A 12,347-nucleotide genomic window follows, 5' to 3' on the forward strand; every position below is an offset into this window, starting at 1 on the left:
CGTCCTTCCCCCTCTCAGAGCTCCTGGAGGAAGTCCTGATACTGAGGCCTGAAAGGTGGTTGTAACCAGCCTGGAATACCGCCTCTCTCGCAGACAGGAAAATCCAAGCGGACCCCTCCTTTACCCAATTGCTCCTTTCAGGCTATCGGCTGCTGGGAGAAGAAACTCTTTTCCCGCCGAAGGAGAAAAATTTGGTCAGGGAGCCGCCGCTCAGCCCCGAGTCCCAACAGCGGCAGGCGTGGCTGATTGCGCGCTCTCGCAAGCACCTTCTCTTGCTCCTGGGAGGAAACTGTGAGGAACGACCTCCTTCGGCAGTACCTTCCCTCCCTCGGAGGTTCAGGAACGAAAAGGCGGACGGGTGCTCTCGGAGGAAGAGGGGGGAGGAAGGGGGCTGAAAGAAATCGGGATTTAAACATAAGGTGCCCCCAATTCTCCTCTAGGCTACCGATTTCCCGCTGCCGTCGAGAGACGAGGGGGGGCGGATTCCGGGGGAAGCCCCCTCCTCCCCGGGCCAGGTGGCAACGCCTGAGCCCCCAACTTCTCTCTTTTCAGGTTCTGGCGGAGACGCCCCATGTTCAGACGTTCACACCTCAAAATCCTGCTTATTGGGAATTCAGGGTAAGCCACCGACAGCACGAAGCTTTTTGGGAGGGAAGCAAGCGCGCGGATATCAACCCCCCCCCTTAAAGACAAAAGTCCGGAGAGCGTGCAGAACCGGACGCCCAGGCTGTGTTTGCCAAGTGGGTGTGTAGGCTGAAGTAAAGGCACCTGCTGCCTGCCTCTCAGGGAAGCCGCAGCTCTTGGAAGCTGGAGGGGGAAGCTGAGGCCACCTCCCCTATCCTTGTGAAATGGACCTGAAGACTGAGGGCTCTGTACTCTAAGCACAGCCTGAACCTGTCTGGCAGACCTTGTCTTCTACCAGTAGTCCTCGACTTACAGCAGTACCTTTAGTGATGGTTCAAAGTTATAACAGCACTGAAAAAAGTGACTAATGACCGTTTTTCACACTTACGACCGTTGCGGCATCATAGTCAGGTGATTAAAAACCATGGCAGCGTGATCAAAATTCAGACACTTTTGTCAACTGGACTGTGACAGTTTGCGGTGTCCTGGGGTCCTGGGTTCACCTTTTGTGACCTCCTTACAAGGAAAGTCAATGGGGAAGCCAGATTCATTTAACAACCAGGTTACTAACTTAATGACTGCGGTGATTCACTTAACAACGCTGGCATGTAAAGTTGTAAAATGGAATGAAATTCACTTAACAAATGCTTTCACTTAGCAACAAAAATTTGGGGCTTCATTGCAGTCTTAAGTAAGTCGAGGACTACCTGTATATGTTCATAACATTGTCTTCCTCTCCCGATCCCAGCTGAGGCAGGTTAAAATAGACTTTCATCAGATTGTGCAAAACAGGGGTGTGCCCGATAATTCTGTCTGCCCATGGATGTTATTGGGGCACAGCCCTCAAACTCAAATCTGTCCAGAAAGAAGCATTTTGAGTGGACAGAGGAGGAAAATGGCAAGACCCACAGAAGTAGAAAAAACGTAGTAAATTGGGTTGCAGATGAAGAAAAGATGGGTTGCTGATGGAAAGACTAATAGCACGGATGAAGGTCGACTCTTTTGAATGGTTGATGACATCATCTACAGCTAAGTTTCTGTGATCCCACATTGTATTCAACCATTCACCCCAGAAGATATAAATGCTTCATGGTATGACTAAGTTGAGAGCCAGTTTGGACTCTAGTGGTTAAGGCACCAGGCTCAAAACCTGGGGACTGTGCATTTCAGTCTTGCTTTTGGCATGAAAGCCAGCTAGGTGACTTTAGGCTAGTCATTTTCTCTTAGCAAAACCTACCGCATAGGTTTGTTGCTGTGGGATAAAATAGGAGGAAGGAGTATTTAGGTGTGTTTGTCACCTGGAGTTATTTATAAAAATAAAATAAAATAAAATAGAGGGAAATAAATGAAGAAAGGTGGATGATGGGAAGATTGATGAGCCACTGGACACGTGCCACATGGGAAAAAGGGAGCAAGGCAACCCACCTGGCATTATTTGCCCTTTGAGTCCTTTCTGGAGTAGAAGAGGAGCAACTAAATGACCTCACCCGCAGTGTTGATGAGGATTCATCCTTTCCAATTAAAAGGCATACACTTTTGTGAGCTACTGCTCACTTCATCAGATGCATAGAGTGGTTAGACTGCTGTAGGATTTAAACTGGAATGAGGAAGGAAGTGGGAAGATAATTATGCAGATACAAGGTGAGATAAATTGTAAGTATCAATTAACTGCTGTGTTGAGTTAAGAACCTTTGTATTTGTTGAAAGTTTGGGAAATAGCCCAAAATCTTTTGATGTGAGCTTAGCAATCTCTTGCTCAGTTGTGCTGTTCAACATTTCTTTTTCTTAGAATGCTTGTAGTGAGATTGAGTATCCTGGGAGGCTGAAATAATCATCTGGTACTTTGTTCATCAACAGAATTAATGAACACAACATGACATCAGAACTCAAAGTTGTATTCATTAATTATTTTGCACAAAGTTTGCCCTATGTGCTATTGGAAATGTGGAATTGTGCCCCAATTGACTCTGACTAAATGGAGGGAGGAATCACATGAGTTGAAAATATTATACCTGGCAATTCTTATCAGCCCCATACAACATGGTAATCCACCAGAAGTGATGAGAATATAGTTAAAAGCATGTAGACTGCAGGGGTGCCAAAGTGGCCAGATAAGTTGTGCTTAGGCCACGCCCACCCCGGCTCTGTGAATGGGAAAAATGTTGTGAAATGTCACGTGACAGCAACATGATGCTGTGACTTTGACACCTGAGATATAGAGGGTATCAGTGAAAGCAGAGAGGTTTCAGTTTTTCATAACAAATTTAACAGTGAAAGAGGAGAATTTTCAGGAAAACTAGTCTACAGCTCTGCAGCAGTGCCAAATGTTTTTAGGATATTCCCTGAATTTCCTCTCATCTGTTACACTGGTTGGCAAAATTAGGCACGAATTTGTTAGTCCCATGCTCCTTTTCATCTTCTCCCATTTAGGATTTGAAAGGCTACTTTCTTCTCATAATCAATGATCACACATCTTTCAAAGAAATTTTTGGTTTACTTCTTAGGAATTAAGTTTGGCATCCTTCCTTGAACCTTTGAGCTCTGCTTATGTAGGTACTTGCCGTTCTTTGTACAAATCAGTGTGTGTGCTGTGTTTAAGCTCCCTAATGTTTAGAAGATTTTATTTTGGGAGGGTTGAGTTAAATTACATGCTTGTTTCTAGCAGCAGCAGCAGCAAGTTATTTTGAAGAATGCCAAGAATCTAAAGGCCAGCTCAAATAGCTATGGTGATGCTTTGGAGAGTTATGGTATCCCAGGGGAAGAGATGTGAATATGCAAAATTCATCATTACAATAAAAACCCTCACATTTGGAGTGTAGTGGGACTACAATACTTTGAATTATCAACAGTCCAAGCTGGAAATCCTCCTGTTTGAGAAAGCTAAAGTGGAACATGCTTACCCATAAATATGTCCCTTTACTATAGGACTAGAGTACAATAGTATATTGAGGGTGAAAGACTGTAACTACTTATCTGTGACTAATAAGAGACTGATTTTAACTAAATTTACTTCAAAGAAGAATTTAAGTTTAAAATTTTACTGATCATAGAGACAAATAACTGGTTTGGGTGCTAAAATTCCTTGAAATCCTAATGGGTCTTTCTTAAAAGTACTTAAAGTGGCATTTAAAAATGAGTTGATTTCTGAAAAAAAATCTATCTCCAAGAACATTTCTTGCACTAAGATGCAATTGCTACTCCTATTGAAATAAATAGGGCTCCAGAAAATTTAAATTTAGCTGGACCATATCCTCCTTTTAGCAGAAAGTTTACAATATTGATAAAAGAGATTTTGGTATGTATTTGGTACTATTCATCATGAAATGTAATGAGATGTAACAATATAACAATAAAACATAAATGTATTAAAATATCTTTTGGTTTTGGTGGGACAGGAAGAAACATAGTTAAAGTTATATTTAATGCTTCATTCTCAGAGAAAGCAGTAATTTTTTTTAATAATGAATTTTTTTTCAGGTGAAGTATGCTTTAAATTATTCATAATTTCACAAAACCTGCTTTTCAACTAAGCTTCTCTGAATAGATTTGGTTTCCTTCTTCTGCATCTGATTTTGCTATTGTAATTTGGCTGTTGCAGTATTATATACATCTTTCTTAAACTAAAAAAAATCTTTTTTTCAGATAAGAGCTATATTCTATGTAAAACAGTGGCCCACAACCTTTTCGGCAGCGGGAACCAGTTCTGTGGAGAAGTTTTTCCACGGACTGGAAGACGCATTATTTTACATGCTGCCTGTATCCCGCAGATGGGGCTTCGCTTGTTTGTACCGATGGCTGGCATGCCACAGACCGGTGCCAGTCCCTGGACTGGGGGTTGAGGACCCCTGATCTAAAACACTTTGTAAAGAAATGTTATTTTTGACAACCTGATTTAACATATTCTTTCTTACGTTTTATCAGACATTCCCTCTGCAAGTCTTCCCCAAATCATAGCCTCAAATCTTTGAAATTATGAAGTTATGCTAACTGGGATTATGAGTAATCATGAGAAGTAGCTTGGGGAGGCTCAAGTTTCTATATTTACTATATATTTATATTTACTCATTGCACTTGGAACCCAAAACATATGTATCTCTCAATTTTATCCCTACAGTTTTCTGAGGAAGGTTGCTTGAAAACAATTGGCTTATTGGCAGTTTCAGTAAATCCAGCAGGATATTCGGCCTTTCTCCCCACTGGGCCTCATTCAATGGGCCACAATTCCTGTGATCATAGCACTCTTGAATCTTCATACAACACAGCATGGGAGTCTGGGAAATAATGTTCTTCCTTGGGAGGATGGGTAACTGGTCTGCTCTCAGGATCTGATGCCAGTGTTGCCTTCTCCACAGGGTGGGCAAATCTGCCCTGATGAACCAGTATGTTAACAGCCGCTTCAGTAGCCGCTTCAGAGCCACCATTGGAGCGGACTTCCTCAGCAAGGAAGTACACATTGATGGCCGCACCCTGATAGTGCAGGTAGGACTGATACAAGGCGGACTACTGACTACCCTTTGATACGCTTTGATCAATGTTAATGTTCTCTTCCCATCACTGAATAAGCCAGCTTTGGTGTCACCAAGCCTATGCTTTGTGTGAAACACTATATAGTCAAAAGAGAATCTTGCATATAACCCCTCACACACAAAATGGTACCAGCAAGCCAGACTAAATATCAAAAAATGATAAGGGGTAAGAAGAAATGCAAGTAAAAAAACTATAGTTTTGGGGGAAGGGGAAGGATCCCACAATAGTCCCATAATTAATTGGGTATTCAATGTGTTCACAGTAGTGACTGTTGAACTGTGGATGGCAGAAAATTTAAAAGTTAAAGCTCAACTTTTTTGTTGTTTTGTGAACTGGGAAGCTCCATATTAAATATTTTTGTGGAAAGATTCCACTTGTCTCAATTTGTAAGACAAAAAGAAAATGCGCTATACATTATGACTCTGTGACCTTCATCAGAAAAGGCATGTATATTATCAGAACAGATATCCACATTTTATCAGATACCTCTAATATACAAAAGTGTCCTCCCTGTAGCGTTGTTTTGCCATTGGAAATATTCTTCAGCTGCTAGATGTACTGTAGATATAGAATCAATAGTAAACGTACATGCTTCCTGCTTCCTTCATTTTCTTATACACAGTATGGCAATCTCAAGTGATAACCCAATTCTTGGAAACTTCAGTTTTAGTATCTACTAGCTTAGCTGGCTATGGCACATGGAAGTTATGATATACCACCTCAGGAAGTTGGGTCTACTTAAAAGTGCTTAGTTTACCCCAAGGGCTTTATAGCTGTCAAAGCAAAGGAAGCAGTTCAAGCAAAGCTTTCATTGCATGTGTTGTAACTATTCTCTGAGCTAACAGTAACAATTGCCCCATGCCAGATTTTATCACTAAATATCAAAACTTGGAACCACAAGCTAACGTTTCACTCATTTTTAAAAATATAGAGAAAGCTAGAGCATTCAAAAAAGGCGTAACGTTCCTAAACTAAATATATCATCAGCTAATTGTTTTGAGGTCTAGCTTAAGGGTGTCAAACTTGTGTCGTCATGCGACCTATCACAACTTTCCCACCTTCGCTAAACCGGACATGGGCATGTCCAGTGCGACACATCCAGCCCGCAAGCTGCGAGTTTGACAGCCCTAGTCTAGCTTGACCAGTCTAAGTGTATGGGACCTTTCAAAAAACCTTTTCGTTCTGCATTAAAATGTTCATGGTAAAGACAATTTAACTCATCCTGTAACGATGCACTTTCTCATTTTGCCCACGTAAATTCCTCAGTACTTGATCAATCAGATCTTCTCTCTTTCTCCCTGCCTCAAGATCTGGGATACAGCTGGTACAGAAAGATTCCAGGCCCTGGGAACGGCCCTTTATCGGGGCTCCGACTGCTGCCTGCTCGTCTTTGATGTCACCTCCCTCTATTCTTTTCAAGCCCTCGAGAAGTGGCACAAGCAGCTCTTGTTGCAGATTGAGCCAGAGGAAGAACCCACTTTTCCCATTGCCATTATTGGAAACAAGACTGACCTGGAGAACCGTGAGGTACATACCGAACACACGGAGAGGATAGATTGCAGCGTCTGTGCAAGAACTCCTGCAGCATCCAACTTAAGAATGAAGGGGTGTTTTAAAGATTAGGAACGGGGACTTGTGTATAGTGCTCCTACGGAGTCTTGAATGAAGAATCTGGATTGGTTTTGATGGCAGAGGATGCAGAGACAGAACCTAAGGGGGAGGTTTTACATTTGTAGGTTCTATTTTTAGTTTAAGGTTGCAGACAGGATAGGGAAGAGGGCAAAGTATGAAGGTGTCCTGTCTTTAAGCAGGTTTCTTCAGAGGAAGCTGAAATGTGGAGCAGGCTTCATGATGCTACCTACTTTGAAACCAGTGCCAAGACAGCTGCCAACGTGCAGGAGGTGTTCGAGTGGGCCATACGGGCTGTACTGAAGAACGTAAGGAACGCACTCCCCCCATTTCCAAATTTAAAAGCTTTAAAGCATGGCTATTCCGTTTTATAACTCCTGGATAACCCAACAGTATGCCATCAAAATATGCTAGCAAAATTAATAAGCGGAACAGCTTAAGGCAGTAAGAATGCCTCTTTAGGCTGAAAAAAATATTGATACTATTAAATAATATGCTGCCTCCAGCCACAATAGGTACTACCTATTCTTTTAAGACCACATTCTTTGTGGTAAGAAGCAATACCTACATCAAAGCAGTGCTCTTTTCTCACTTGTGCTGATCACCTTGTTTCATTTCAGCGCAGGGTACCTGAAGAGCCAGAGCTCAACTCTGTTCACCTAGAGACCAAGCCGTCAGAAGGGACACACCGGGAAAGGTGTGGCTGCTGATGAGCCCAAATGCAGATGGGAAGATTTACTTTTCACTGCAGATCTTTGACATGATGCAATGAAGAAGAACAGGAAGTTACCCCATAGTGAAGTAACAAGATTCTGCCAACCCTGCAGCCTGGACTTTGGTAGTTGGATCCCATAAGATTTGTGGCCTTCTGGAAGAGAGCCTTATAATGACCTAGATTGGGTGTTGAATAGTCTTCAAACATATGGAAATAAACCTCAATCTGATACTTTTCAGTGACAGAAAATGGGCATCATTTAGTCCTTTCTCAAAGTGAAACGGCTATAGAAAACTTGATCACAAACACTTTGAAGGGAGAAGATGAGGGAAAGAGTTCTTTTTCCAAACATCAAGTCTTGTTTCCAAAAAAAAGTCTTTAATTGTTCAAAATAGCACAAAAACGACAGATACGCAGCACTGGGGGGGAGAGGTCAGGGTGGATAGCCAGGGTAAACTCCTATGAGGGCTGTTCCTGTCTCAGTGGAAAATAAATCGGGTCAAATATAGGAAGGACAGAAGGAATCTTAAGGACTGAACAGGAAAGTGGGACACAGCGAAATATACTATAATACAAAAGACCAGGGCACAGAGCAAGGGAGGGAGGTTTGCTCATTGGGGGTATTTTCTGAGGGCTAGTTTGTCTACCAATCTCAACACAGCAAACGGTGCACGTGGGGGGGAGGCGTTTCTTCTGTACTCCATAGAGCTCCCCTAACTCCACAGAGTAAGCCCTGTTGCTTCCCCCACCCTCCCCTATGTGGAATGTCCCAAGACAACCAGTGGGGGAAAGAGGGGAGGGAGCATATATTTCTCTACAGAGAGAAACCTAAACTCCTACCCCATGTAGTGGAGAGTTGTATGTCAAGAATATTGCCCTCCAGCCTTGCTCTGACCTAAAAGCCTCTGGTGGATCAGCTACATTCTCCCCCCAAAGCATTTTTTTTCTTAAAAAAAGTTTTATACAAAACAATGGAGAGGAATGGCAAGACACCTGCCTATAGCATGCCACCTTGTGGCCTGGAGGCAGGAAGAGCAAAGAGAGAGAACAAACCCGGCTTGTGCTGCTAAGGAGGGGCTGTTCCATGTACAGGGGGGGGGGGAGAAAGGGGGTGGATTCAAGCCACAAACACCCTGCGCTGAGCATTAGAACAGCTGCATGAGCCCCCTTCCCTCCAATGTTCAAAGTAGCTGCATCTGTGGCCAACCATGTCACATCTTCTCCATCCCCACTAGCAGGGACTTCTCTCCATTACCAAACGCAGACACTAAAAACTAAACTGAGGAAGAGGGTCTGTACAGAGGCAAGAACTGGAGGCAGAGAGGTCACGTCTCCGACCCCCAACACACACGGGTCCAGGGGAATACAAAAGAACTTCATTCCTGTAACTGCAACTTGTAAAAAAACCCAACAGGCCCCCCTCCCCCCATAACAAGTTTTCCCTCAAGCCCACCCCAAACATCAATGTCCATGTTATGGGGGCAGTAAGCAGAGGGTGAGGGAGGAATTCCATTCCTTCTTCCCCCTTCCTAGGTGGGGTATGGCACAGTGATGGCCCTGCTTGGGGCTCCCTCACATGAGCCTCAAGCATCTCTTCTCCCTACCCCACCCCACCCCAACAGTTCATCCCATGGTGTATATGAAATGTGCTTTCGGCAGTTCCATCTTCCTCCATACACAGGGTGACTGGCTGGCTGGGGGAGTTCAGGCAGAGGCTTTGGAGCAGGCAGGAAGAGGGGACGGCTGGTGACTCCCTTCACTGCCCATCTGCTTTGGGCTTCTTTGGAGCACTTTTCCTGGAAGATGCAAAAGAACAGTTAAGGTCCAACCAGGCATGATATTCCGCTCTGAAAAAAAAATCGGGGCCGGCCAAAAGAGACGCGCGCCCGGGGAGCGCCCGCTGCTTTCCCTCGCCAGGGCCCGGGCGGTGGCGTGTTGCACGGAGGCTGGTCTGTGGCTGGCCCAGCTCCCTTTTCCTGCCGCTCAGCGGCCTCCGCCGCACCACCCGGCTCCGCTCAGGTATCTGGCTGGGGCTGTCAGGAGTTGCTACCGCCGGCGCAGCTCCACGGCGCTCCAGTCCCACGTTGCCTCGGGAAGGGAAAGGCAAAACCAGGAGCCGCTGCTGCCGTTGCAAAGCGCCGCCGCGCTCTTCCTTTTTGCCTTTCCCTTCCTGAGGCAACGCGGGACTGGAGCCGCGCGAGTCGCGCCAGCAACTCCTGACTCGGGCCTCGAGGGGGGGAAGGAGGAGAAGAAGGGGGGGAAAGGGGGGGGCGATTCCCAAAAAAATCGGAATTCCGATTTTAATCGGAAGAATATCATGCCTGGGTCCAACTTCCTGCTTGGTCATGAATGCGATGCTCTTCCTGGCCAGAATACTGGCAACGTTCAAATTTTCATTCCCTGGCATTGTCCACTCCTATCAGTACTTGCAAGCAACCAACTTCTTAATCTTCATCTCACCTTTTTTATATACAACTCAGTGGCTAATATACCTAATGCTCCTTCCTCCTCCTGTTTTACACCCAATAAGCACCTGGTGAGATGGTCTGGGCTGAGTGACTGACTAGCCCAAAGTCTTCCAGCCAGTTTTCATGCATAAAGGTGGCCCAGAACTCAGTCTTCTGGTTTCTAAGCTAGTACCTTAAATGCTACGCCAACTGCCTCTCGTCTTCAAACAGCTTAGCTCCAACAAAAGAAAATTTATGAGGCATTTTTTTCCTCCCAAAATGACTGGGCATATATGTAGATTTCCTTCCATAACCCACCACAACTCTACAACGGAAACATGAAGGCTGAAATAACAATTTGATACACCAATCAATACTCACAAATCAGAAGATGAAAGCGGCCGCTTGTTGGTTGGTTTTGTCATAGATCCATCTTTACTGGATTCTGTAAAGACAAAAGTGCATTACGCACACTGAAAGCAAAGACAAAACATTGCCTGAATCCAATTGAATCATTATATGAATGTGGGCTATTTATAAATCATGATATCCAATAGGGATAAAACTAGGAATAAAATACAATTGAATGCTGACATGTGAAAAAAATGGGTAATTTTATTCTGACTTTCAGTCCTTTAGTTATACTATTAGAATTTGGCTTGCTGAGCATGTCTCTACTGCTGAACTCTGTAAACCTATCTTCCCAAGCAATTTATACTGCAACTGGTGCTGAAAATACATTTTCACTCTGGATGGTGAGATTCACATATTAGACATGCCAAATATGATACATTCCCGAGTACGAATTGGCAGAAATATCTGACAAATTCATCAATTCTTATTAAATTCAATAAAATAATATTCTAGAACTTTGAATGAGACCTTCCCATTTATTTATTACACACACACACACACACACACCCGAAATGTCAACATAAAGATCCAGCCTGGATCTAAGAGGCAACATGGCAGATTTTCTTCATTTGCAAACCAAGGCTCAAAATGGGAAAGTGAATGGTGTGCAGATATTTACAAGAGTCTGAGACCTGGTAGCAATTCTTCATCTTGTTGACAGGTTTAATTTAAAGAGCCTGTCTTCCCACTCATATGCTATATTCCTCCCTCCAACGTCCCATCACAACCGCCACTCACCTTGAAGCCACCGAACTTGTGTGGCAGGACCATAGCCCTTCTCGTTGCGGGCAGCAATCCGGAAAATAATGGCAGGCTTTGTGGTGTAGTCTATATGGGCATTGGAGAGACTAGCTGACTGGACCAGGCACGAAGGACTGGGCCCACAGTAAACCCGCATGAAGGCCAGCTGGGCAGGTGCTGCACTCTTAGGTTCACCCGCCTGGGGACTCTGGATGGCCAGATACACTGAGTATTCTGTGATTTTTCCAGAGGTGACTGAAGGTGGTTCCCAAGTCAAGTGGGCCCCATCCAGACTCTGTGTTAGAAACACACAAAAAGGTTGAAAACCATGATAGCCAAAAGGTATTGCAGCAAGAGTGAGAGACAACAAATGCAACAAACATTATTCAATTACCCCAACCCAAACAGGGAGATGAATTAACAGGACTTTAAAAACAGAAAAAGCTCTCACTTTACTGATTTTAATGGCACAAGGTGCTCCAGGAAAACCAGGCAAACAGGTCTTGAATGCTGAGATTTCACTGAAAGAGCCTCGTCCACAGGCATTAATTCCTGCTACTCTGAACTTATAAGCAGTACCAGGCTGTAGCTCCTGCTTCTTGAACTGAGAATAATCAGGAGTAGTTCCTGAATCATCCTGCAGAGGACAGAAGAGAGTGGGAATAAGACATCACAATTATCTTGATATTATGGGAATGATAGAAAGATACGTGGCAGCAAAAATTTGGATCTTTACAGTGAAAATAAGGCAATTATAATATATTCTTGCCACTCACATCTGTAGCAGGTGCATCATCAGGCGGCAGGAAGTAGTGTGTCACCACCATGTTAGTTGCCTTGACAATACCCACATCAAACCACTGATTTTCCTTCTTCACAACCGCTTTTGGAGGCTGTGTGGGAGGCTCTGGTTTCTAGTGAAGAATGGATAATTCAAGGTTAACTTTGGAAAACTTGCAAACTCATTCCTTAAATTCCCACCAATATATTTTTTTTCTTACCACTGGAGCTGGTTCAATCCCATTAGCAACTTCTGTCAGGGCAGCTGCTGCCTGCAATTTTGCCGGGCTGGCTACTACCACAGGCTGTGGGGCCACGAAAGTATTTGAAGGAGCAAGGCCTGAATGAGGGAAAGAATTTCAATAACGTCCATGAGATCCCCGATCCCCAACTATATTGATCCGTGTCTAAAACTGGAAGGAAACTACAGGCAACAGAACCAAGTCCCAATTTAACTAAAAGACCCACAG

General features: G+C 44.1%; 2 protein-coding genes across 6 annotated transcripts in view; one reads left to right on the forward strand and one right to left on the reverse strand.

Moving 5' to 3' along the window:
• Positions 1-8,590, forward strand: LOC113417701 (ras-related protein Rab-7a-like). Of its 4 annotated transcripts, none has more exons than XM_087956876.1 (6): positions 1-419; positions 553-618; positions 4,977-5,103; positions 6,460-6,678; positions 6,963-7,088; positions 7,401-8,590. In XM_087956876.1, exons 2-6 carry the CDS (start codon positions 572-574, stop codon positions 7,488-7,490), a joined length of 609 nt encoding a protein of 202 aa, XP_087813002.1. In that variant the 5' UTR covers positions 1-419; positions 553-571; the 3' UTR covers positions 7,491-8,590. The 4 variants fall into 4 exon arrangements, with proteins under 4 accessions (XP_087813002.1, XP_087813004.1, XP_087813005.1 ...); XM_087956878.1 differs by having other exon boundaries at positions 29-291; XM_087956879.1 differs by having other exon boundaries at positions 146-419; positions 4,739-5,103.
• Positions 7,854-12,347, reverse strand: part of HCFC1 (host cell factor C1) — a 24,970-nt gene continuing 20,476 nt past the window's right edge. For both annotated transcript variants that reach the window (XM_087956871.1, XM_026676193.2), the window contains exons 21-26: positions 12,099-12,217; positions 11,874-12,011; positions 11,549-11,734; positions 11,095-11,392; positions 10,324-10,387; positions 7,854-9,291 (exon numbers count right to left, since the gene is read on the reverse strand). In XM_087956871.1, coding sequence (XP_087812997.1) covers positions 9,252-9,291; positions 10,324-10,387; positions 11,095-11,392; positions 11,549-11,734; positions 11,874-12,011; positions 12,099-12,217 — 845 coding nt within the window. In that variant the 3' untranslated portion in view covers positions 7,854-9,251. The remainder of the gene's footprint in view (positions 9,292-10,323; positions 10,388-11,094; positions 11,393-11,548; positions 11,735-11,873; positions 12,012-12,098; positions 12,218-12,347) is intronic.

Source organism: Notechis scutatus, chromosome 2 (assembly GCF_049901735.1).
Source record: "Notechis scutatus isolate UNSWTSFEM ecotype Mainland chromosome 2, rNotScu1.2, whole genome shotgun sequence".
Taxonomy (NCBI): Eukaryota; Metazoa; Chordata; class Lepidosauria; order Squamata; family Elapidae; genus Notechis; species Notechis scutatus.